This window comes from Onychostoma macrolepis, chromosome 01 (genome assembly GCF_012432095.1).
Source record: "Onychostoma macrolepis isolate SWU-2019 chromosome 01, ASM1243209v1, whole genome shotgun sequence".
Lineage (NCBI taxonomy): Eukaryota > Metazoa > Chordata > Actinopteri > Cypriniformes > Cyprinidae > Onychostoma > Onychostoma macrolepis.
Genome location: NC_081155.1, coordinates 30,670,037 through 30,693,582, shown reverse-complemented (window position 1 = coordinate 30,693,582; position 23,546 = coordinate 30,670,037). Strand labels below are relative to the sequence as shown.

The 23,546-nt window shown below is 35.8% G+C and overlaps 1 protein-coding gene across 8 annotated transcripts in view; it reads right to left on the bottom strand.

Moving 5' to 3' along the window:
* Window positions 1-23,546, bottom strand: part of lrba (LPS responsive beige-like anchor protein) — a 275,213-nt gene that overhangs the window by 225,018 nt on the left and 26,649 nt on the right. For all 8 annotated transcript variants that reach the window (XM_058770127.1, XM_058770098.1, XM_058770136.1 and 5 more), the window contains exons 2-6: window positions 11,969-12,200; window positions 7,508-7,608; window positions 6,700-6,795; window positions 4,077-4,198; window positions 692-818 (exon numbers count right to left, since the gene is read on the bottom strand). In XM_058770127.1, coding sequence (XP_058626110.1) covers window positions 692-818; window positions 4,077-4,198; window positions 6,700-6,795; window positions 7,508-7,608; window positions 11,969-12,200 — 678 coding nt within the window. The remainder of the gene's footprint in view (window positions 1-691; window positions 819-4,076; window positions 4,199-6,699; window positions 6,796-7,507; window positions 7,609-11,968; window positions 12,201-23,546) is intronic.

Genomic DNA, 23,546 nt, shown 5'->3' with positions numbered 1-23,546 from the left:
AAACCTTGTGGTCCCCTGGGAGACCTTGGATCCTAGTTTAAAAAAAAAAACCTGGTCAATAGAAAAATGTGGTCCATCAGGAAATGTATGATGCTAAACTTGCATTTTTAACTTGCTACAGTTACGAGACCGTGGTCCATTTACATCCTCCAGCAACAACCTCAACCAGATCTTCATAAATTTCCATTAAATGGTGGGAAAAGCCAATGAAGGTGCTTGTCCCTTAGGTAAAACCTCTCCAGAGGGAAAGTAATGGAATGGACTCTAAATATAGGCCAAATGCACCCCATGAAAGCTTTTTTAGAGCACTTGTGAGCTTCTTGATATTAGAAATGTGAATTTGAATAATATTAGTAAGTACCAGACTTTCATTGCTGAAAAGGACTGTCCATTGAAAAAATAAAATAAAATAAGATAAATGAATATTATGAATACACTGAATGTCTTGTTGGATTATCCTTCACAGTGGCTGTCCATCTCTAGTCTAAAGGTGCTATCCAAGGATGCCTCCCCATTCAGGGGGCATATGGGATCTAAGCAGGGAAGGGATTTGGTTTCTTCTTGCAAATCCTCAGACATGACTTGGCCTCAGCACAAACCCTCCTTCTTATATGTCAAATTTGCTATCCTTGTACATTGTAGAGGTAAACATGAACACTTTGAAGAGTGTAGTTTGTAAGGTGATTCATACCTTCTGGGGTTTAAAGTCATATTTCACACAGTGCTGGAAGCCTTTGGCTTTGGACTTTAGAGAGGTCACAATCAGACATCCGCCCACAAAGTGCGCAGAATAACCCAAACCTTTGCTGGTGCGGAAGCTAGGGATGAGGGTAAAAAAATACAGAGCACAATTAATAAAAGTTACATTTCAGGTGAGGGGTTTTCCAGTTTTTACAGCTCTATTCTTAAAAGAAAGAGTAGCTACAGTTTTAACCCTTTGATGTTTAAATTATTAAAAGTTTTTTTTTACAGTTTTTATTTTTTTAATTAAAAGTATTAATAATTTAATAATTCTCGATTTTTATGTTTATATTTGTGTGTATTGAAAGACTATCTGTCCATTTTGCATCAAGGTTTGTAATTCAATACAATGTAAGCCTAAGGCAGTTTGTTGGTAATCAATGATTTTTTATCTATTCACACTGAGTAGAAAATATATAATATAACATCAGTATCTGAGGTGTTTGAAGAACCAAAAACAGGCTGAAAGTGCATAACCAACCTACCCTTTACTAAATATTGTGTGCTTATACTGTATAACCATAGTGTTTTTTAAGTGTTAGTTCACCCAAAAATAAAAATTCCATCATCTTCTACTCACCCTCATGTTGCTCAAAACCCATTTGACATTTGCATCTTTGGGACAAAAATGAAGATACTGTAATATTTTGTATTTTGTCTTATGGGTTCAGAATAACAATATGAGTAAATGGCATGTTAAGTACATGATGACAATTTAAATTTTTAGGTGAACTAAAAATGTAACTAAAACATTATTTTGAATGTTCAGTGAAAACATCATTATTTAAAATAGTTTTGTAAAAAGTCACAATAGAATTAAATATATTATTATATTAGAAAGGATGGATGGATGTATGGATGGTAGGGATACACAATATAATCGGCCACCATATCGGTATCGGCCGATAAATGTTATTTTCTGTTATCGTTATCGAACCGATAAGAAAATTTGGCAGATATATTAAAGCCGATAATGCACTATTTCCTGCAGAGGCACTTCAGATGCGCACTGTTAGCCATAATGGTGTTTAATTGCTTGAAATATTATTGGAATCACTTCGAAAAGGAAAATACAGTGAAGTGCAACAATACAGGGCAAGTTTGTCAATATTATAATGAGAACATTACTTAGTAAAATAATGAGTGGAATCTTTGTGCGCCCGTGTTTTAGCGCTTTGTTACAGGAAGAGCACATCCACAACGGAGCTACACATTCATGACTAGCACATTTAAGTTCGCTTGTGCATTTGCAGCCTTTTGTGCAATTGTAGGTTGTAATATTGTGTTTATTTTATGCATATATATATATATATATATATATATATATATATATATATATGTATGTATATATATATATATGATTTATCTCATGGTTAAGCTAATAGAGCGTAGATCGCTTCTGTGATCATCTTTAGCTCAGTGCATGCAGCTCAAACAGCAACGCACAACATTAATAACTATATGATTGGGACTGTCATATATATAACATTATAATGAGAACACTATTATTATAAAACGTTGTGAATTCTTTGGATTAATTTGTCATGTTTCAGCACGTTGTTGCGGGAAGAGCGCATCCACAACAGAAGTTACACATTCTGGTTAGCACAACTTAGTTCGAGTTCACTTGTGCATTTGTGTCTTTTTTTACATACAAGTTGTAATATTATGTTTATGTTGTATAAATAGCTGATTAATCTCATATATGATGTGTTTCCTTGAGTTAAATAAGCTGCCAGCAAAGCGCTTCAGTTTAAATTCGGTGTCCACTCAGCTCTTAAGTTTCAGCGCACGCAGCTCGAACAGCAATGCACATTAATAACAATGATTGGGACAATCATATATATAATATTATAATGAGAAAACTATTATAATAAAACGTTGTGAATTCTTTGGATTAATTTGTCGCGTTTCAGCGCGTTGTTGTGGGGAGAGCGCATCCACATCAGCTGGTTAACACGTAACTGAATTCACTTCTGCATTTACGTCTTTTTGTACATATATAGGGATAAGTTGTAATATTATGTTTATGTTGTATAAATAGCTGATTAATCTCATATATGATTCATTTCCTTGAGTTAAATAAGCTGCCAGCAAGCTTCAGTTTACCAGTGTTCATTCAGCTCTTCAGTTTCAGCACACGCAACTCGGACAGCAATGCGCAACATTAATAACAATGATTGAGACTATCATATATAATATAATGAGAACACTATTATAATAAAATGTTGTGAATTCTTTGGTTTAATTTGTCGTGTTTCAGCACGTTGTTGCGGGAAGAGCCAAGAGTGCATCATATCTTATTAGCGCATAACTTAGTTCAAGATCACTTGCGCATTTGCGTCTTTTGTGCATATATAAGTTATAATATTATGTTTATGTTGCATAAATAATAAGCGCTTCAGTTTACCGGTGTTCATTAAGCTCTTCAGCAGCGCTAAAACTGCATGCTTCTATTTGAAACAGTGGTATTAATTTAACATACTTCTTTTTCAAAATCATTGATATATAAATAATAACCACCACTTTTATTTTTATCTTACTATTTTCATCAATAATATGGTTTAATTAAAATAATTTAATTGTCGGTGCGGAGGCTATTCCGTTTAATTTATCAATGGCACGATTTATTTTTTATTTTTTTACATGTAGTGTTAAGTAATGTTGTCCAGTGATTGTTTGCATTATTTAAGCATTGTTTTATTTTTTTGTAAGGCTACTTTATGTTTGATTTATGTTGAAGTGTTTAATGGCTTTTAATGATAAGACTTTTTTGCAATCAGGCTCTCAAAAATTATATAAAAAATTGGATTTAGATTTATTGGCCAACATATCGGTTATCGGCTTTCATGTATAAAGAATTATCGGTATTGGCCCAAAATTTTCATATCGCATCCCTAATGGATGGATGTATGGATGGATGGATGGACAGAATTTTGAAAGAAGGCCTGTAATGTAGAGAGTTAATCTCAGCCCAGTGAAAAGTGTAAATCCTACAGTCCTTCCTACAGGGTCAATTATCATTTGGTGAGTCAAAATAGCTCCATTTGCATAAATTACATTTTTGACAGAAATTAATTACAAGTTGAAAATAGGACAAGAAGACTGTGAAATGCTGCCCTTGAGAAGTGTAAACGCTAGACAGAGAGAAAGAGGAAAATATGCAGAATTTTCTTATTCTTCATCTAACACCTACAAATATTTTAACTTTTATGGCACCTTACAGAAAAAGAGGTCAGCTAATATCTCGCTATGCACTGCAGGTGTCTGGTTCTTTAGAAAGTGTCTTGAATAGAGGTGTTGTATTTTACATCACAGGTTTGTGGGTGACCCACCAGTAGAGATAAGGCTTGTCCTTGTCAACATTTATGTTATTGATGGGGTCCAGGCGCAGCCAGGTGTGGAAGGTAAAGCCGTTCTGGTATGGCCATTTTGCAATAGGTGGAAGTGCAATAGCCTGATGATACAAAAAACAAATCACATTTTTTCCAGTTAGGTTTCTATATTTTGTTGTCTTGTTTTAAATAACCAGAGTATCATGCAGAGTAGCATATGAGCAGAACAAAAAAAAAAAAACACTAAAATGAATATCCTTGGAGGGATGCGCTCAAACGGTTATGTATGTACACAGAAGACTTCCTCTCATATTTGTGGGTTAAGGATGAAAAATTAAGGCAAGCGTAATGTTATTTTTTCCTGAAGCCAGCATCCTATCTGAGCTGGAATAACATCTAAACATCCAATCAAAATATTTCCTAAAAGGATGGCATCGATTTGGCGCCGTTTCAAGTGGACACTGACAACACAGGAAGGGTTCCATACACATGCCGTCTAAAACATCAAGATCCCCATACTGTCGGGATGATGGTTTGATTATAGATATATTTGCCAGATATATCTGACTATAGCGGTCCTCTCTAGATGTACAGAAAAAAATGATGTAAATTTTAAAGCTGAGCTCAAAGCAAAAAAGTATCTGTAGTAAAACACACAGGATCTAACATATGAAAAAGATATGTGACCCTGGACCACAAAACCAGTCTTAAGTCGCTGGGGTATATTTGTAGCAATAGCCAAAAATACATTGTATGGGTCAAAATTATCCATTTTTCTTTTATGCCAAAAATCATTAGGATATTAAGTAGAGATCATGTTCCATGAAGAAATTTTGTACATTTCTTACCGTAAATATATCAAAACTTCATTTTTGATTAGTAATATGCATTGCTAAGAACTTCACTTGGACAACTTTAAAGGCAATTTTCTCAATATTTAGATTTTTTTGCACCCTCAGATTCCAGATTTTCAAATAGTTGTATCTCGGCCAAATATTGTTCGATCCTAACAAACCATACATCAATGGAAAGCTTATTTATTCAGCTTTCAGATGATTTATAAACAAACTGACACTTAAGACTGGTTTTGTGGTCCAGGGTCACATATATAAGTCTATCCTGAAATACTGATTTGCTGTTTTTCTCAAATTTCTCTCAAAACTAGAAACTTGCTTGTCTTTTAAACTAAAAAAGGAGGAGTTCAAATCAATATACATGTTTTCCAATAAACATGATTGTTTATGACTTTTTCTAAAAAGTAAAACAATAGTTGATGGGACATGGTTCTTGCTTCATGACCCATGTCACATCCGTTCTTACTTCAAAAAGCAGATACAATTTCCTGTGGGTGTTAGACATTCCTGTAAACTTTGATCTGTCACATAACTGAAGGAATACCTCGATAACTAAGTGAAAGAGCGGTTATGTAAAGCCTTTTGGAGACAAACAGAAATTAAATTCAGAATTTTTCCCCTAAAGTTTTGAAGTCCTAAAGTCTCCTAATCCTGAATGCAACATTGTGTGTGTGTGTGTGTGTGTGTGTGTGTGTGTGTGTGTGTGTGTGTGTGTGTGTGTTTTGGTGACGTATGAGGACACAAATTTGTATAATGACATGGGTATGACATAGGTATTACAAGGAGAAGGTGACTTATGAGGACATTTCCCCATGTCCCCATATTTCAAAAGGCTTCTAAATCATACAGAATGAGTTTTCTTTTTTTTTGAGAAAATAAAAATGCACAAAGTTTCCTGTAAGGGGTAGGTTCAGGTGTAGGGTTGGTGTAGAGCGATAGAAAATATGGTTTGTACAGTATAAAAACCATTACGCCTATGGAATGTCCCCACAATTCACAAAAACAAACGTGTGTGTGTGTGTGTGAATTTTTATTTATTTTTTTACAACCCAGACATTTTAAAACATTTTATAAAATGAAAACTAAGAGACTTTCAAATTAGTTGCTAGGTGTTCTCCCAGCTGAATCTTTTCAAAATGTATTGCTTTTTCAGCCCTTTGTTGCCCCCGTGCCAACTTTTTAGAGACCTGTTGCAGGCATCAAATTTGAAATGAGCTCATTTAGTGGATAAAAGTGTAAAATTTCTCAGTTTAAAAATGTGTTATGTTCTCCATGTTCTATTTTGAATAAAATATTGGCTCATGTGACTTGAAAGTCTTTTAGTTTTCATTTTATTCAAATTTAAAAAAAACGTCCCAACATTTCCGGAATTCGGGTTGTAATTAAAATTAGTCTAAACATTTTGCCATGAAAAGATCTTGTTGCAGATCTTATGCTATACAGTTTCAAGCAAACAGAAGATTGTTTTGTTTTAATTAGGTCAGTTTCTGGTACTGGGATGCATTAAATTGATCAGTGGAAGTGAAACGGTAGCTCAAAAAGTAGCAAAGCATAATTTCCCTGATTTAAACACATTTTGTAAGTTTATTATAGAGAGGAAGTTAAAATATCTGGGTAGTATACCAAAAAAGAGAAATTCTGGCATGTCCCTTTCAAATCATTTTATTCATGAACCATAAAAGTTTTCACCACGTATAGAGGCAGATGTTATGACTGAAGTCAAGTTTAAGGACAGTGCAGTTAGACAGATGTTTGGGTCATGGTCTCACCGCAGCACTCTTCCCTGGGAAGCTGAAAAAGGAATCTGGGCCATTTCTCTGAGCCATGCACTTCAACACGGACAGCAGCTTGACGGCATGAGGAGGCTAATAGATAAAAGAAAAAAGCAACAGCATTTGAACGCTTGAACAAAACCTCACACAAACACCCACACAAATAAATACTTGTAGTTTGACTACAAACATAAAATATTCTGCACACTACAAGTATAAAAAGAAAATACTGTCACAAATCATTTTGGCTAGTCTGAATCCTACTTATGTTGTGTCCAATTTGAGAAACATCATCTGGATTTAGACATGGATTTTATTTCTGAATTTACTGAGGTAAACCAACCTAAAACATATCCCAAACCGAGATGTATTTGGTCCATCAGCAATGCGTACTGTACATCAGACAACAGAGTCTGTAAGATACAGGTTGTAAGATACAGACACACATGGATGTGTGCTCTCCTACTGCTCTGACATGTTTATTTCATGCTCTGATCAATGGCACTGACATAGTTCCCCAGTATAGAAACAGCCTAATGCATCAAACCCTACTGCCTTTTTGCTGTCTCAATACCTCCCTCATGGACAAGGACATACATTTTGTCTATTTCATATATTTTTTTTTTTATTATTTTGTAAATTGTTGCAAAACACATTTCAAAGAACATCATAACAAAAATTAAATAATAAATCAGCTTTATTTAAAACAACTGACAGAACTAGTACTTCACAGCATATGACTGCATGTGAGGTGGAGAGGCGAGGTGTTTCTCAAGGCGTATATAAAAGAGGAGAAAACCATTACCCATTGGCATTGTTCTCCTTTCAGTTTACTGAAGAACAGCTTCAGTTCCTTCACTGTGATACTGTAGCTGGCCAGCACACCCAGCATGTCCACCATCAAATCTGAAAAACACCACAGAAACATGAGGTGAATGTTGCGTTACAACAGAAAAGACATGAAATCAAAAAATATAAAAAAGTATATATTTGGTTTTAGAGACGATGCTTGTGAGTAGGGCTGTCCCCGACTAAGGATTTACATAGTCGAATCAGAATTGTCGATATCATATGTTTGGGGGCGGGGGGCAAAATACATTACATTCAACAGTTATAAATACTGACTTTAACACACAGGGAAAATGTTTAACGGACGCCTCGCAGTTACAAAAGGGTAATTAATGTTTTATGTTTTGATTAAAAGAGTTAACTTTAGCCAGCCGCGTATCATGTTTATTAGATACTTATCAGAGCTGATGAAACTGAAGATTTGCACTAAATAAAACCAAATAATATACACATAAGATGAAATCAACAGATGCAAGAAGTATTTGATGAAGCCTGTGTGCATGATAACTCTAACTATATAAAGATTCCAATGAGGAAATTAACAAATATCCTGCTAATTTTTACGGCTTTGAAGCATAGCCTACTGCCACATAAAACTCCATGCAAATGAAAAAATATGAGCTGCTGTGAAAACTGCTCAAACACAGCTAGTTTTATCCAGCCCCGGATCCAGAATAAAATACTGCGGGTGCTTCAGAAAGTCTGCTCTAGCTTCAATGCACATAAATGTTCACGTATAGTTTTGCCCCGTGACCCGTCCATTGCTCTCTCGACTGTGAATCCCGCATAAATATTCGAATGTCATTCCCAAAAATTTGCAGGGTTGCACGTGGCCGAAAAATAAAAGTTTTATAAAAATTCTGAATGGATCATATATAGCCTAGAAAGCAGACAACCAGCACTCACTTTAAAATGCCATGTCAATTTGAGTCTTGTTAAAGATTTACAAGACTCAAACATTTACCTTTTTTTTTTTTTTTTATACAAATATCCCTGCCGTCAAGATTCTCCTGTATAAAGGCTGAGAGCACCTGTTATCAAACTGGAGTTAAGCTCCATCATGGTCCAAAGACGAATAATGAATCACTGTACAAGCACAATGTCAAGTTGCACAATCTATACTAATTAAAACAGTAATGTTGTCGCTATAATAAAATCTATAAATCTATAAAATATATAAATATCTATAAAAATCTATATTTGGAATACAAACTGAGCTTTGTGGCTGATTACACGTGTGTGAGTTTTTTGTGTCAGTGCTGCAATGCTAAAGAACTACATGCTGACTGAGCAATGACAGACTCATCAGCCAAGTGCTAATCTGAGAGCATCATAAATCATAATTTTGCATATAATCTTAAGAATTTTTACAATACTATTTAGAGCAGAGTGAATTTAATGAATTTTAACAATTCAGGGCTCCAGACAAAAAAATTGAGTAAAGAGCCATTGGCTCCTATAAGAAAAAAAACGTAGGTGCCAAATTATTTTTTTAGGTGCCACAGAATAAACGCGTTTTATTTATTTATTTGTTTAACATTTTGACATTTCAACCATACAGTCATGTGTTTGTCTACTCTTTTCTTGACTTTATCAGCATTTTAATCCATCTTGTAGATGACCTGGGAACTAAGGTTCACTTAAAGTGGGAACTAAACGTCTTGTCCAACTTGAAATATACAGTCACAAAGAATTGTTTATTACACAGAATCTGTACCAATATCATGGACCATAAAAACTTTTAAGTAATTGCAATTTAATAAATTTAAGTTGGTCCAACTTAAAATAAAAAGTGAACAACACATTTCCAAACTGTTATTTGTCAGTGTAACTCAGAATTGTCAAGTTCACTTAATGTATTTCTTTAATTATGCATTAAGTTGGCGCTTTAGGAGCAAATATAGCAGCTTCTCCGAGATAGGTAAAATGGGAGGTTGGAGCCAGCTCCAAATGGGCGGGACTTGTTAATATTCCCTACACAAAACTCATATTTATTCAATGACATCATTGCCTTTTGAAGTTTAATCCAGCTGTATCGCGGTTCTTGTCTTTCCATCCCCAACTGTAAGACCTCTTGAAATTATAATTAATTTCTTATACCATTTAACATATTTAAAACTTTTTGTGGCCGTAAATTTTATACAAGTAAATTGAGAGGTTTTTAAGGACCCACAGTATTTAAGTTAGCCTGTTGGGCAGGGCAGTGATACATTTTGGTAGCCCAACTGGAAAACGCAATAGCCCCGCGATTTTGTGAGCCCTGGGTTTCCTCAATTTTTTAAAGAAAAGTCAAATGATCGCTTTTTACAGTGTTAGTTTGGGCTCCTCCTCAATGCATCCTATAGAAATGTTGTCACATCTCTCACATATACAGGCGGTTTTTACATTTTTTATCATGTAGACAACAGGTTAAGTAAAAATATTAATAAGTAAGAGCGAATAAATATAGCAAAATGCTCCTCTTTATAATTATTTTTCTAGCTGACTGATGAGCTTATGGATGGATGGTTCGTTATTGTTACGTGGCATTGTTTACAAGCTTTACAAGATTTCCACAGTTTGACACCGAATGAGCAATTACATGAGACATTTCAATAAGTGTAGGCTCTCTTATAAAATAGCCTACCTTTTGATATTAATTCACATTCATTTCATAATATAATAGAGAAAGATATAATGGGTTCACTTGCCGCTTGAACTGAGGCGCTAAAGCATTAAAGAGCGCCAAAACCATATTTATTTTATGAATTTTGTTATGAATTTGGCAGAATGTTAAATCTGATACTTTGTTTATTAAAAAGTAACAAAGCACAAAGCTTATTGTGATTACTGGACGGCAAGTGTGCTGCAAACAGGCTAATATGAAGTTCACGCATTTACAGAACTCAGCATATAGACTAAGATCTTGATAACAAGAAGCCATATTAGTAATGATTATAATCAGGGGTGCACATAAGTTTTTCAGCCTGGTTCTCATATGAGAACCTGGAGATTTGGTTTGGTCCTCACACGGGCTATGGCATGTAGTGTGACCCATAAAATATAACTATAAAAAAATTTATTAATAATATTATTGCACTTTATTTAGTTTTTTTTTTTATATATAAAATAACTAACTAAAAATAATAAACTAAATAATCAAGTGTGATAATACTATTTTATTTTATTTATTTTATTAAAGGGAGTATTACATACAAATGCAATTATTTTATAGTAAACTTAAAAATAAAATGCTAATATTTTTATTATTATCACTATTTTAATTTTCATCATTTTCAAACGTAAAATCAGAGAGCTTTTATTTTGGCGGGTTGCCGGCAAGTAAGTATTATGCGCTTCCGGGTTTAGCGCTGCTGATGGAAGAGCGTCAGTGAATGAAATGTCACAGTTTTGCTTTGAAAACGGCAGCGGGTAGCCTAGATTATGCTTTCAGTTTGGATAGAAATCTTATACAGTACAGTTTGTCGATCCAAAATGGTAATTGTGCATTAACAGCTGTCAACCATGTCGGTACGCAAATGCGCTGTCAGAACTTATTTAACGTTACACAGCGCATTTTTAATATTGGTCGCGCATGCGGACCTGCGGACCACTTATGTGCACCCCTGATTATAATCGAGAATTGTTAACGATATTGCCAATATCCACACAGCTGACAGCTTTACCTGTTGAAGTTTGTTCAAGTTTGCATGAACTAGACTCTGCTTTTCTGCACTTTCACTTTGCACGTCTCCGTCATTTTGATCTCTCGCGCTGCACAACTGAGCTGCGTTTAGCAGGCATTTCGGCAGAGATGAGGACTGTTTGAAACTCCATTTTTCCATTAAAACTTTGATGCGCATCGTCTCAGTTTAATACGTGGACATAAAAGATGTGATCGCAAAACAATCAGGAAAAAAAAAATCAAGTCATAACATAGTCGCCATTGGCGACCTCAGCAAAAACTTCACTCGCAAATTAATATTTTTGGTCGCAAATGCGACCGTTTTAGTCGCAGTCTGGAGCCCTGCAATTCATATATGCTGATGTTCCTACCAGTATAAAATTATGCAAAATCGCCCTGTGAGTATGAGAGAATTAATATAAAGATGTTTAGTGGCATCCCTAATTTAAACATCAGTAACAGCTAAATTCGTAATTTAGATTTTTTTTTTAAGACATTAATACTTTTATTCAGCAGTGAAGGCATTTATGTTACAAAAGATTTCCATTTCAAATAAATGCTTTTCATTTGAACTCATGTGACACTGAAAACTGGTGTAATGGCTGCCAAAAATTCAGCTTTGCCACCAAAGGAATAAATGACATTTTAACATTTAAATTTCAATAATATTTAACAGTATTACTGTTATTTTATTAATTATATTGTTATATGATTTCCAAAAAAAGTATTAAGAGTGTCACTTATTTAACATACCTGCGATCATGGTGTCGGCCCGGTCTATGCTCTGAAGCACCAGCAGGATGAGGCCGATTTCTGTGCAAGCCTGCAGGTTTCGCAAGCTCTTCTTCAGTACGGCGGTGAACATACTCCACACTTCAGCTTGGCAAGTGGAATCACATTTATCCAGCAGCTCTACCATGCAGATGATGCTCTCCGTCTCCTGGATGATAAAGTTCATCTCCAGATCGAACTGTCCCCCGACCAGCTGCACCGACACAATTAAAGTTAGTCACAAATGGAGTCAAAGCCAGAAAAAATATAATAACAAGAATTTAGAAAATAAGTATCAATCTGAGGCAAAATGCAAATAAAATCCAGCAGCTAAGGAAAAATCCCACAGAATACAGCAGAAACAATTCATATAAAATTACAATTAAAACACAAAAAAGTTAAATGAATGTGAGTAATAGCCAGAATATTTAGAGTTGCTTTCTATGTTGAAAACCTATCAGTTTATGTTGGCTTCATTCCTGACATTAAATCCGGATAACCAAATCCCATGGCTGCAATTGATGTCAATCCCATTGTAAAACATCTGTCAGCATCTGGATGTAAAAAGCCTCTCCACAACTGGATTAGTGTGACAGGATTTCCACCTTACCCCAACACTGGCTCACTTAGCCATGAGACAGTATGACCCCTAGGTTAGAAAGCACTACTCTAATCGCCCATTGTAATGGCCATGGCAGATGCTCCACAGACATGAACTGTAAACCTAGATTAACCTTGAAATGATGATATCATATGTGAGCGCTACACACTGCACACAGATAAAAGCTAATGACCCTGCAAAACCTTTTCATTTACAAATGCATATTTTGATAACTGAATATTTTAGGGATGCATCAGTACAAGAAACCAGGGCTTATGGGTTGTTCTTTGTTTTGTTGCTAAACGTGAGAAATTCATTTAACACAGCATGACAAGGATCTCTGTATGAGGGGGTATGAGTCTTGCAAACAACACAAATAACTTCCTTGTCTCTAAATAAACTGTGCACCTCATAAAATGTAATAATTTGTCAGCACTTCATAGTTGGTCAGACATTTTTACATTTGAACAGTTCTTTATGGCACATGATAAGAAAAACAATGCAGATGTCCGGATTAATATTACTGAGGTGGATGTGGTCATCTCACAGTTATAAGGGTCTGAAAAGATTGCTGTCATTTGCCAGTAGACAGGCCATGACCACAATTTTATCAAGGACTGGAGTAGAGTATAAATCCATAGGCTATTGGATAGAAACTGTCCCATTAAAATGACTGAAGGTGAATTAAAGGAAAGGGAGGAGAGGGGGGTTTCACTGTCAGTCTACAGCAACAAAGGCTAACAAGGCAGGAGATAAAAGCCATGATCAGTCACACACACACACACTGTTGCCTCCCCATTGGGCTTCTTCCTTCAAATCCACTGAATGATAGCTTACTTATGCGAATGGCGAAATATGAAAATGACTGAAATAAATGGATGCATATGATTGGCGGCCCTGCATTTCACCTCGCGTTTGGCCTCTAAAATCACCCTCCCTTCACCACCACAGTTTAATATATCACCACCCCCCTTTAAATTTGCATTCTGGGAAGAGGAGCTGATTGCGTTGTGTGGCAGACAGCACGGAGAACGGCACTCGGATAGATCTGCGGCCACCGTGCAGGTGATTAATGGACCTGACATCCTCACAGACTGAACGGCAGGGAATGTGACTTTGGGGTGAGGATGGTATCAGCTTGCACAGAGGACACGCTGAAAGCGGAAGATGCTGATGTCGACCTTCTGTAAAGCACCTGATTGGCAGAAGATCAGCAGATAGAGCTACACATCAAGGAAGTTAGTCAATGTTCATGAGTATTTCAAAAATAACAACAACTGTCAGAGGTGTTATGATGGATAATAGAAACCTAATTAAATTTTGAACTGTCTAGTAATAGCATAACATTGCTCTCAAAACAGACGGTAAACTGAAAAAAGAAAAACTGTTACCTGTAAACTGTAAGATACTTCATTATATACAGCCTTTAGTTTCTTCTTATTTTTGTTATCAGTAATGTGCATTAGGATGTTTTGTGTTCCATTTTCTGTTATTTAGTTTATTGCATTACTTTAGTGTCATGTGTTACACTGATTGTTGTGTCTTTGTGTGCATGTCCCTGTGCACAGTTATACACAAGCATTTGCCCTGTTTCATGGACAAGCCACTTACAATCAATACAGATACAGAATACAGATTTTGGTAGTTTGCAAGACTAGTATATATACATATCAGTAGTCGTGGTTGCTAGAGATATTAATATTAAACCATAAAGTTTGGCGATATGATCGTAAGTTTTGAGTTTTAGACATATCTAAAACCTCATCTCTTGCTGTGGTTTCTTGATTAACTTGCTATAAGCTTGTCAAGTAACACTGAGCTTTGAAGTAGGCTAGAATTTAGAAATATCAAAATAGAGAACTTTAATATTTTATTAGTCAGTGTGGTTGTAGATAACACTTCATCAAAAGGGAATAATGATTAAAAATGTATTGGTTCTAACAAATATTTTCAAACACTTAACCTCTCCTCAAAATAGTGCATCCTAGATGTATATTACAGATACAGACTTCATTGTAATTCAAATAAAAAAAGCTAAGAAATACCTGCAAAGTCTTTGGCAAAAAAAAAAAGCCTTCAAATTAGAGCCAAGAATCCACATAATATAGTGGTCAGGGGAAAACAATGCCATTAGACCAAATTAAATTTTACCTGTAATAATACCTGCAAAGTGCAAAATGTTTTTTTTTTTGTTGTTGTTTTTTTTTTGTAGTTCAGAAAACAACTTTCTCTCATTGTTAGGGTGTTTTTCTTTCTAAAAATAGCCAAATCATTGTCCCTACAGAAATGAATAGGCAGCTATGGTAATGGCAATTTGTAGCCTACTAAGATGAGAAAGATTTGCCTATTAGTAGCAGCAGCATTAATTCAATTGTCTTTGAATAAAGATTTTTTCTTTCTTTTACTTCATCATTCTCTGTGACTCCACTCTGGAACCCTCCTGGGGAAAGTGGGCGGCTCACACTTTCAGATCTGCAGTTATATCCTCCTATAGCTCTTTATCAGTAGTGATCAGAGACCACAGAGGATTTATTTGGGTTTCTTTACCATATCTGTTTTTCTCACACTCTGTTTCTCATACAAAGACTCTGCACTAGCTGATGATGCAGTCACCAGATCCCTCAGAGGCAAACCGAGCCCTGCGTTTCACCTCTGAGGACCCAGTGAATTAATAATGGGTGAACAGCTCTTGGTCCAGGGCTGACAATAACAAGAGCTTTTCTCCATGGTGAGGTGAACTGCACCAGGGACAACCACGCACACTTTACGTACAGACCCAAGTTGCTGGCTAACATCTTATTTTAGCACTACAGAAATTACGTTTATCCAGAGGAAAACATTAGCTCAGTGCTAGGAACATTAAGAAATAGAAAAGAGCAGTATTGTTCAGTATCGAGCAGCAAAGTCAGGCTTGATCTTAAAAACTTCTCGAAAAGCTCTTTCTTAAGTAATTTCCTGTTGTTAGTGCAGGATTTGTAATGAAAAGACACAACAACAAATGACTAAGCTACATGCAATAACACCACCAAGGATAGCATGTATTTTCATTCATCCATAACTCATTATCTGTTGCAGCCCATTAAGCCTTCTGAAGAGGAAGTGCACATTTCAGGTCATCTTGAATAAAACCATTCCAAAAAGCTTTCTTCAGATGAACACAAACAAAGTTTCAGAAAAATAATCCATCTCTTTCGAGTCCATATAACTGGGGTTTTATGGAATACCATCGTGGTCACTTTAATTTATGTGGTTTTTGTAGCATCAAACTTGCATTGCATAGACTCACAGAGATGGATAATTTACCTAAAAATCTTTCTTTGTGTATATCTGAAGAAGGAATGTCAAACACATCAGGGACGCCATAAGAGTTAGTACTGTTAATGATGAGACAATTGTCATTTCTTCCTTTTTTAAGATTTTTTTTTTGTCATTTTTGCCTTTATTTTGATAGGACAGATCAGAGCTGACAGGAAGTGAAGTGGGAGAGAGAGAGAGGGGGGCGGGATCGGGAAAGGTCCTCCAGTCAGGATTCAAACTCAGGACGCCCGCAACGCAAAGGAGCTGTATGTCGGCACACTGCCCACAAGGCTATCGGCACCGACGTCATTTCTTCGCTTTAATGTGACCACAGTGATGCCTCTGAATGTGATCCAGAGAAGGTACAAAACTACAGAGATGACAGACTAGAGAGCAAGAGGGAATGAGCAAATGGAGAACAAATTTATGAGAAAATCTGTTTAGGCTGAAAATGTGAGGGCATAATCTCCAACATACACCAGACAATTGAGGGAGAATCATTTACATTTTTTAAATTTGCAAGTCTAATTAGTTTAACGCTCAAGTCCCTGCCCTTGGCTTTCCCAAACACGAGTGATAGCTTTCCCTGAAGTAAATATGTAATTCCTGCTGTTTACTAATAGTGAATTATGATCAAATAAATAAAAAAGCCTATCACTGATCAGAACAAAAGGTAGCATCTATAATCTAATGTACAAAGTGTGCAAACTATTTAAAAAAGCACTTTATATGAAAAGACTAATGATCTGACTGGACAGGCTACATTAACATTAGTTCCAGCACAGTGCATTTTCATTTCATTTTAAACAAACACACACACACACACACAAAATCATAAATGCAACGCTTACCAGTGCTAGCAGACCTAATGGATTAAGTTCTGCTAATTCTCTAAATAACTAACAAAGATGTTGATTACTGCAATTGACTGACTCTCGTTCAGTAAACAGTAGCAGAGCTCTATACAGTCTATCTTCCTTTTGCACTCTTTCAGTTCAACTTTCTAGCATTAGTTACAGTGACATCAGCCTACAGCACTACTAAAGGGTCAGTGAGACTTATTTTGGTTGGTCAACCAAGCATATTAAGAGTCAGCCAACTAAGCTAATTCAAAGTACAAAACCTTTTTTTCTTATTTTCCCAAATGCTTTTTAATACAAAGAAGAAGAAAAAAAGGAATAATGAATCAGCTACACGGTCTTTATTGGCTATTCTTATATTTTTTCCTGAGCACAAGAAAACATCATGTTTGAAAGTGGAAAAATGGCATGCTTTTGATAATGGTATACACCTTAAAAAAAACCTGTCAAAACTACTGAAATGTACATTTTCCCTTGAGCATAAATGCCAGTAGAAAAAAAATAGCTACTGCAGTGATTTTTAAAACAATTGCAATTTAATGCTTGACAGACTTTTTGTTCTCTGGGATTTCAGTCAGTGTCATCCTGGACAGCAGGCACTCTCAGGCAGTTTTATTCCTGGTTCATTGCTAGAGAAATGAGAGGAAGTTGCATTGTAAGGACGCTCCTGAAGGACTACATGTTGACAAATGTAACCCACCTTTCAGATCACAAATGAACAGTTGTGTAAATTTCTGTCACAGGGACAACACTATTTATAATGTTTTGTTATTATTATTATTATTTTAATCTGTATATTACACTTCATGACACAAAATGAAAATTCTATCATTGTTTGCCATTCTATTTCTGTATGACTATATCTACTGTGAAACACACATAGAAGGTATTTTGAATAATGTTGGTAACAGTTTTGTTCCACAGAAGAAAGAAAGGCATACAGTATAGTTTGGAATGACATGAGTGTAAATTTAGACAATTTCATAATTGGGTGAACACAAGCTCATTTCATACGCGATTCATTTTGTTTTGTTTGTTTTTTCACTAAACTAAATTACTATATTTTACATTTATATACATTTACATATTTTATTTATGTATGTACTAATGGCTAGCATCATGCCTTTTAACGTCCTGCTACTTTTAAAAGCTAAAATCTACTGTTTTTCATTAAAAAGATGTGCATTCCTTTATCACAGGAGCAGAGGCTTTCTGTAATCATTGTTCATTCCTCAGATGAGTTGATGGGCTGGCTATTATCTAATCATTACTCAGACTGACCCTGCTATCAGTTGAGGCAGAACACTTGACTCCTCATCCTTTGCACTGATGGGGTAATGTTAAAGTCTGTATTTAATAGTCACTATCAAATAGAGCAATCGGCCTCCGGTCTCTGTGAGGCTGCTAAATGAAGCATCAGAAAGGAAGCGGAAAATAGCCAACAGGAAACTTTCCTCATTAGCAGGGCGTAGACACATGCCCGATTCCTGTGAAAAGCCAAGTTTTACATGCCTCCTTATAGTTCTAAGAGTTTAATTTTCATTTTAAATAGTTTATTGTGATTTATAATGTTTATGAGTCTAAGTCAATGAAGAATTAGATCAGTAGAGCAGAGAGAGAATATCCAATGAGGCTTGGCATATAGATTTAGTAGGTCACATTTGGATAGCAGAGCCCATAATATATTTGGATATAATGAAAGTATTTGTGCTGCATGTAGCTAAAAATAGCATTTCAAAACTGCAGAGGACAACAGCAAGGAGGTGGTCCAAGTTGTTTTGGAGCTTGTATAAATAGCACATAAGCCTCACACACACACACACATCAGGGACAAGGCCACATAAGGGCCAGAGTGGCACTGGTTCATACAGAATGATGGCTAGTCCACCCAATTAAGAGTTGCTGACAAATACTAATAATTTGAAAATATTGTATTTTGCCAAAGGCAAAATAATCGAAGTTCACTTACAGTACAAGCATGCCATCACATTAAATATAGTTTAAAAATGTATTTTTATATCAACTTTGATGAAACATAAAACGGCTTGTTTCCCAAGGCGCTCAGGTTTTGTGGCCCTGTGTGTTAGCTGAATCCATTTAGTTATCCAGAGTGACGTCTAATATTTCTGTAATAGCTACACATCAGACTCTTCAGTGGGCCACATGGATAACTGGGCCAAGCTGCATTGTTTTCTCTCAATTTTATAGAGTGATTTTCTCTCTCACAGTAACAATGCCAAATAAGATATGAGAATTCAGAATGTGAAAACTTTCACAGTGGGAAAGCTGTTGGTTTATCAGTTGTTCTTTAAATTCATGAAATATTTGCCTGGCAAGAAAAAAAATTTCTCTGCAGAATAAAAAGATTAATTGTATGAGGTTTTTAGCATCCAAACACACAATGGTGACCACATAGGGACAGAGCTACTGTTTACACCACATGACACAACTTACACAAGCAACAAACACTACATCGGTGTAAATAAACAGTAAACAGTGAAACTGTGAACAGTGGTCATGCATGGTTCATTCATACTGCGCTACATGCTGGGAACCATAGCTCTGCTTTCAAAACCACATATACCACTGATACCTATTGAAATGATTATTTTCTGATTTGTCGATTAATTCTTTGGTTAAATTATACCTTAACCAATAAATAAAAAATATAATTTCAGCCATTAATAACTCTTTCAACATTTTATTAAACTTTTGTCCATCTGCCATTTCAGTTTCATGTCATTTACCATTCAAATGCATAACCTATGCTAGAATCTAATGTAAAGTAAATATCACAGTAAGCACACTACTACTACTACTAAACTGTAACAAACATTTCAGGACATGAAGTGGTTAAGTTCACTCATGTTCATTAAGTTATATCATAGTAGGGGTGTGTGATATTATGGTTTTTGATCATGAACCATTAAAATGTCTCTGCGATCTGCTATATGAATATGAAGAAATATTGTAGTATCGTGCTACAGCGCTATCAGTTGCCTACGTCTCAATATACTGTCATACGACATTCATTCACATCAAATGTTAGCTCAGCAGTAGAGTTAGACCCACAGGACACTGCACTTATTCGCAATCACAAAAGTACATTATTTACAAATAATGTAAACTTTAAAGCTTTGCCATTCGCATGATGTTCTGAAATGTTCTGACAGTTGTTGGTCCCATTGACTTTGATAGTTGGAAGAAAATACTAGGGGTGCTCCGATTGATCGGCTACCGATCACTATCGGACAATAATCGCGTTGGGATGTTTGATCGGCAGTCTCTAAAAAGGCCGATCTCAAAAAAACGGAGACTGCACTCATGCACACACGCAGCACACACACATAAAGCCATGCAGGTTCTCTCACACACACACACCGTTTGCATTGCGTATGCGGTACATATATTTTACTCGAATTAAACAAATTAAACAAGTTGCAATGAGATGCACATATACAGTACAGTACCGCGGTAATGAGATGCCGACCGCAGTGTTGAGGTCATAAACGTTATCACCGCACTTTTCTTGCAAGGTATTTGCAGGAGGAAGCTAGAGGTTTGCATTCCGCGGGACCTGACCAGATTTCTTACGACACAGGATTAAATTCCCGAATAAAACTCGGTAGCGGTCGGTAATTCTGGTGTAATCTGAACGGGAGCGGGAGGTCTAACAATATCCCATTCCCAACGTCCTTTTAGAACAGCATATCTGTGCTTTACTCACTCTTATCGCTCACACAATGCACGCACTGACCAGTGCTTTCTGTGTCATGTATTTTATTGCGGGGTCTGTGAGCGCAGCATGTGCAAAACCATCCTCAGACAGAACAGGCAGGTTGTCGATGAGTGACAGAGCAGAATAAGGATGGCAAAGCAAAGTGTGGATGCACTGTCCTTGAAGGACGTTCAAGTCGGACTGGAAAATGGTCAGTTTACTTCTAAGAAACCCACGTCAGGCAAGTCTGACTCGGGACATTCTTCTCAGGGATGTTAAATTGTTCGGTTAAAAAGTGATTTCATTTCGCTATGTCTACAAGCCAACGGTTTTTGTTCATATTTTGCTTATAAATTTAAATGACAGACGTGGGGTTTTATTCTCTGCGACACTTTTCTTACTGTGCTGACAGCAAAATGTTAAACGAATTTTGTATTTTCACAATACAAATAAAAATAACAAATAGGCTACAATTTTTGTAAACCTACTTTTTAGGCCTACTTTTTTTTTTTTTTCTCTGGGACACTTTTTCCTATTGTGTTGACAGCAAAATGTAAAACTAATTTGATTCTGGACAAGACGAATAAAATAAATAGCCTACAATAAATTTTGTGCAGACTACATTTTTTATGTGTTATCTCTCTTTCTTTCAGTAGTGGAAATTTAAATGTTAGATTCTGGAAACGAGATATATTTAGTGGGAACGGTCGCGTCAGGAATAAAATTATTCTAAGTGGACAGCGCGTGAACAAAGAGTGAATTTATAGCAGGAGCCTCATCCTTTTTATATTGCACTTTGAAAAATCCAAATCAGAAAAAAAAAGCCTATTTTATGTTGCACTTTAAAAAGGTTATTATAAATGTAGCATAATTAATAGTTAAATAATATTAATGACATCCTAATTTGCTGTTACAAACGATAACGTTTCAACAAAGCAAAATTTTCAACAAGTTGCGTTTGGACAAGTGCGTTTCTATCCACGGACTGTTACCCGAAAAACAATGTCTAAAGAAATAGGAATCGAAGTTTAGCACAACTCACCAGAACTAAGCTAATGGGTTGTTTCTGCAGCTTGCTCAGGTTGTTATATCTTTTAATAATCTATTGTACAAAGAATGGGTTACAAACGATGACAAAGACTGTTCCATAATTCCTATTAAACTGAAAAGATATGAAAAAAAAATTATTTTTAACGATTAATCGATTAATCGAAATATCGAGCGCGATATTTGTTGCTTCTTCACCGCGGTAAGAAAAAATCCCATACCGTCACAGCCCTACCCCCATGTCACAGTTAAATTAGAAAAGTCTGCATATTGAACGACTGAACTTTTCTGAAAGCTTGTCACTGCTCTTCAATACACAGAACACATCAGGCACCGCAGGGCATCTGACAACTGCACCAAGTGAACTGCTGTGTATGGTGAGAAAAAGATAACAGTGAAAATCAAATCAGTCAAGCAGTTCCTTCAATACCATCTGCTCTCTATATATAGAATTACACATTGCACACAACTACTTATTTTCAGCCAAATCAGAAAGTGATCTGATACTCCGAAGTGGCTTGCATCACTAGAACACATTTAGGTTTCTATAATTTAATTCGAAGACTCGTAATGCTGACTATTATGTGTGGTGCCTCACATTTAGAAAGACACCACCGTCCTACATACTGTAAACCAGAACTTGCTATGGACGGGGATTTTTTACATTTTCTAAGCATACAAAACCCTCTATTGTTTTGTAGAGATGGTTAGCTCTGTTTCTACTTCCTGAAATCAAGAGAGTATATGGAGTGTTGTTGCTACGCTTTCCTTCATCCCAAGAGTCGTGTAAGCAGGTTCCACAGCCGGCTGCTGTTTTAATCACCAATGCACCACAGTCACACCCTGAAAAGATGCTTAGAGCATTGCTACTACAGGCACTGATGTGATTTTAACTGCACAAAGCACGGCTGCCCAATTAATCACATAATAATGGAAACTGTGCTATAGTCATGTGAGTTTTAAAAGCCTGCAGTTTCATTAAAAAACAGTCTGTATGCACTGCATGCTTCAAAGTGTAAAGGCTCTCCTTTGTACTGTCCTACTGCATGCATGCATGGGGCTCATGATACAGTGTTTTCAGCAGCCTCAGAGCAAATCACAGTATGTGCATGCTCCACACTTTGAATTTTCTAAAGCTTTGAGTTTGGTCAAAGTCCCTTCGCTTCATGCCCGCGATGTGGTTCGCTTTTAACATGCGCTGGGACCACAGAGTGCTTCAGTTTCACTTTATTTTCAAACTTGAGTTAAACATTTTTGTAACAAAAAGTACTGGGGTTTTGTGGAGTTCACAGTATTTTCCCACAGTGGTAAAGAGGAGCTTATTAAAAACAACACAGAGAAGCTCAGTCAACCACATACAAATGACACCTGTGACTAAATAAACTAAATAATAACTCCAGAGTCTCAACACCTTTCATCGCCTTTATTTTATTCAAATTTCTTGATTTTGTGATACACAATAACTGGTGGGTAAATTTCCCTCTTCACTTCCTGTGAAGTATCAATCACTGCACAGCATGGAATTTTTTTTTTTAATTTATTTCATATACATACAGAGGTGGACAAAGTACACAAATCAAGCACTTGAGTAAAAGTGCAGATACCCTAATAAAATATTACTCTAGTAAAAGTATTAAGTACTCCTTTTCAATTTTACTTGGGTAAAAGTACTTGATTTTTTATGTATTTAAGAATTAAAAGTATGCAGTACCGATTGATGAATGTTTATTTTTTTGCAATTTTACATAATCCATCCTCTTGCTAAAAATGCATGTCATACACTGATTACTACTTATAATTTCTAATAATTCAAGTGTGCAAACAAGTGAAAATAATCAAATATATCATATAGCATATAGAAATGAGGGAAAACAAAATGTGTGTTGCCAAATATAAATATGCAATATAAAAACATTGGGCAAAATGTGTTAGCATTTTAAGAAAAAGTTATGCAAACATACTACTTTTACATCAATTGAAAGTACTATGGCAGTGCAGATGCATTAATTAGCTTTATTTTAACGTTATGTTTAGTTT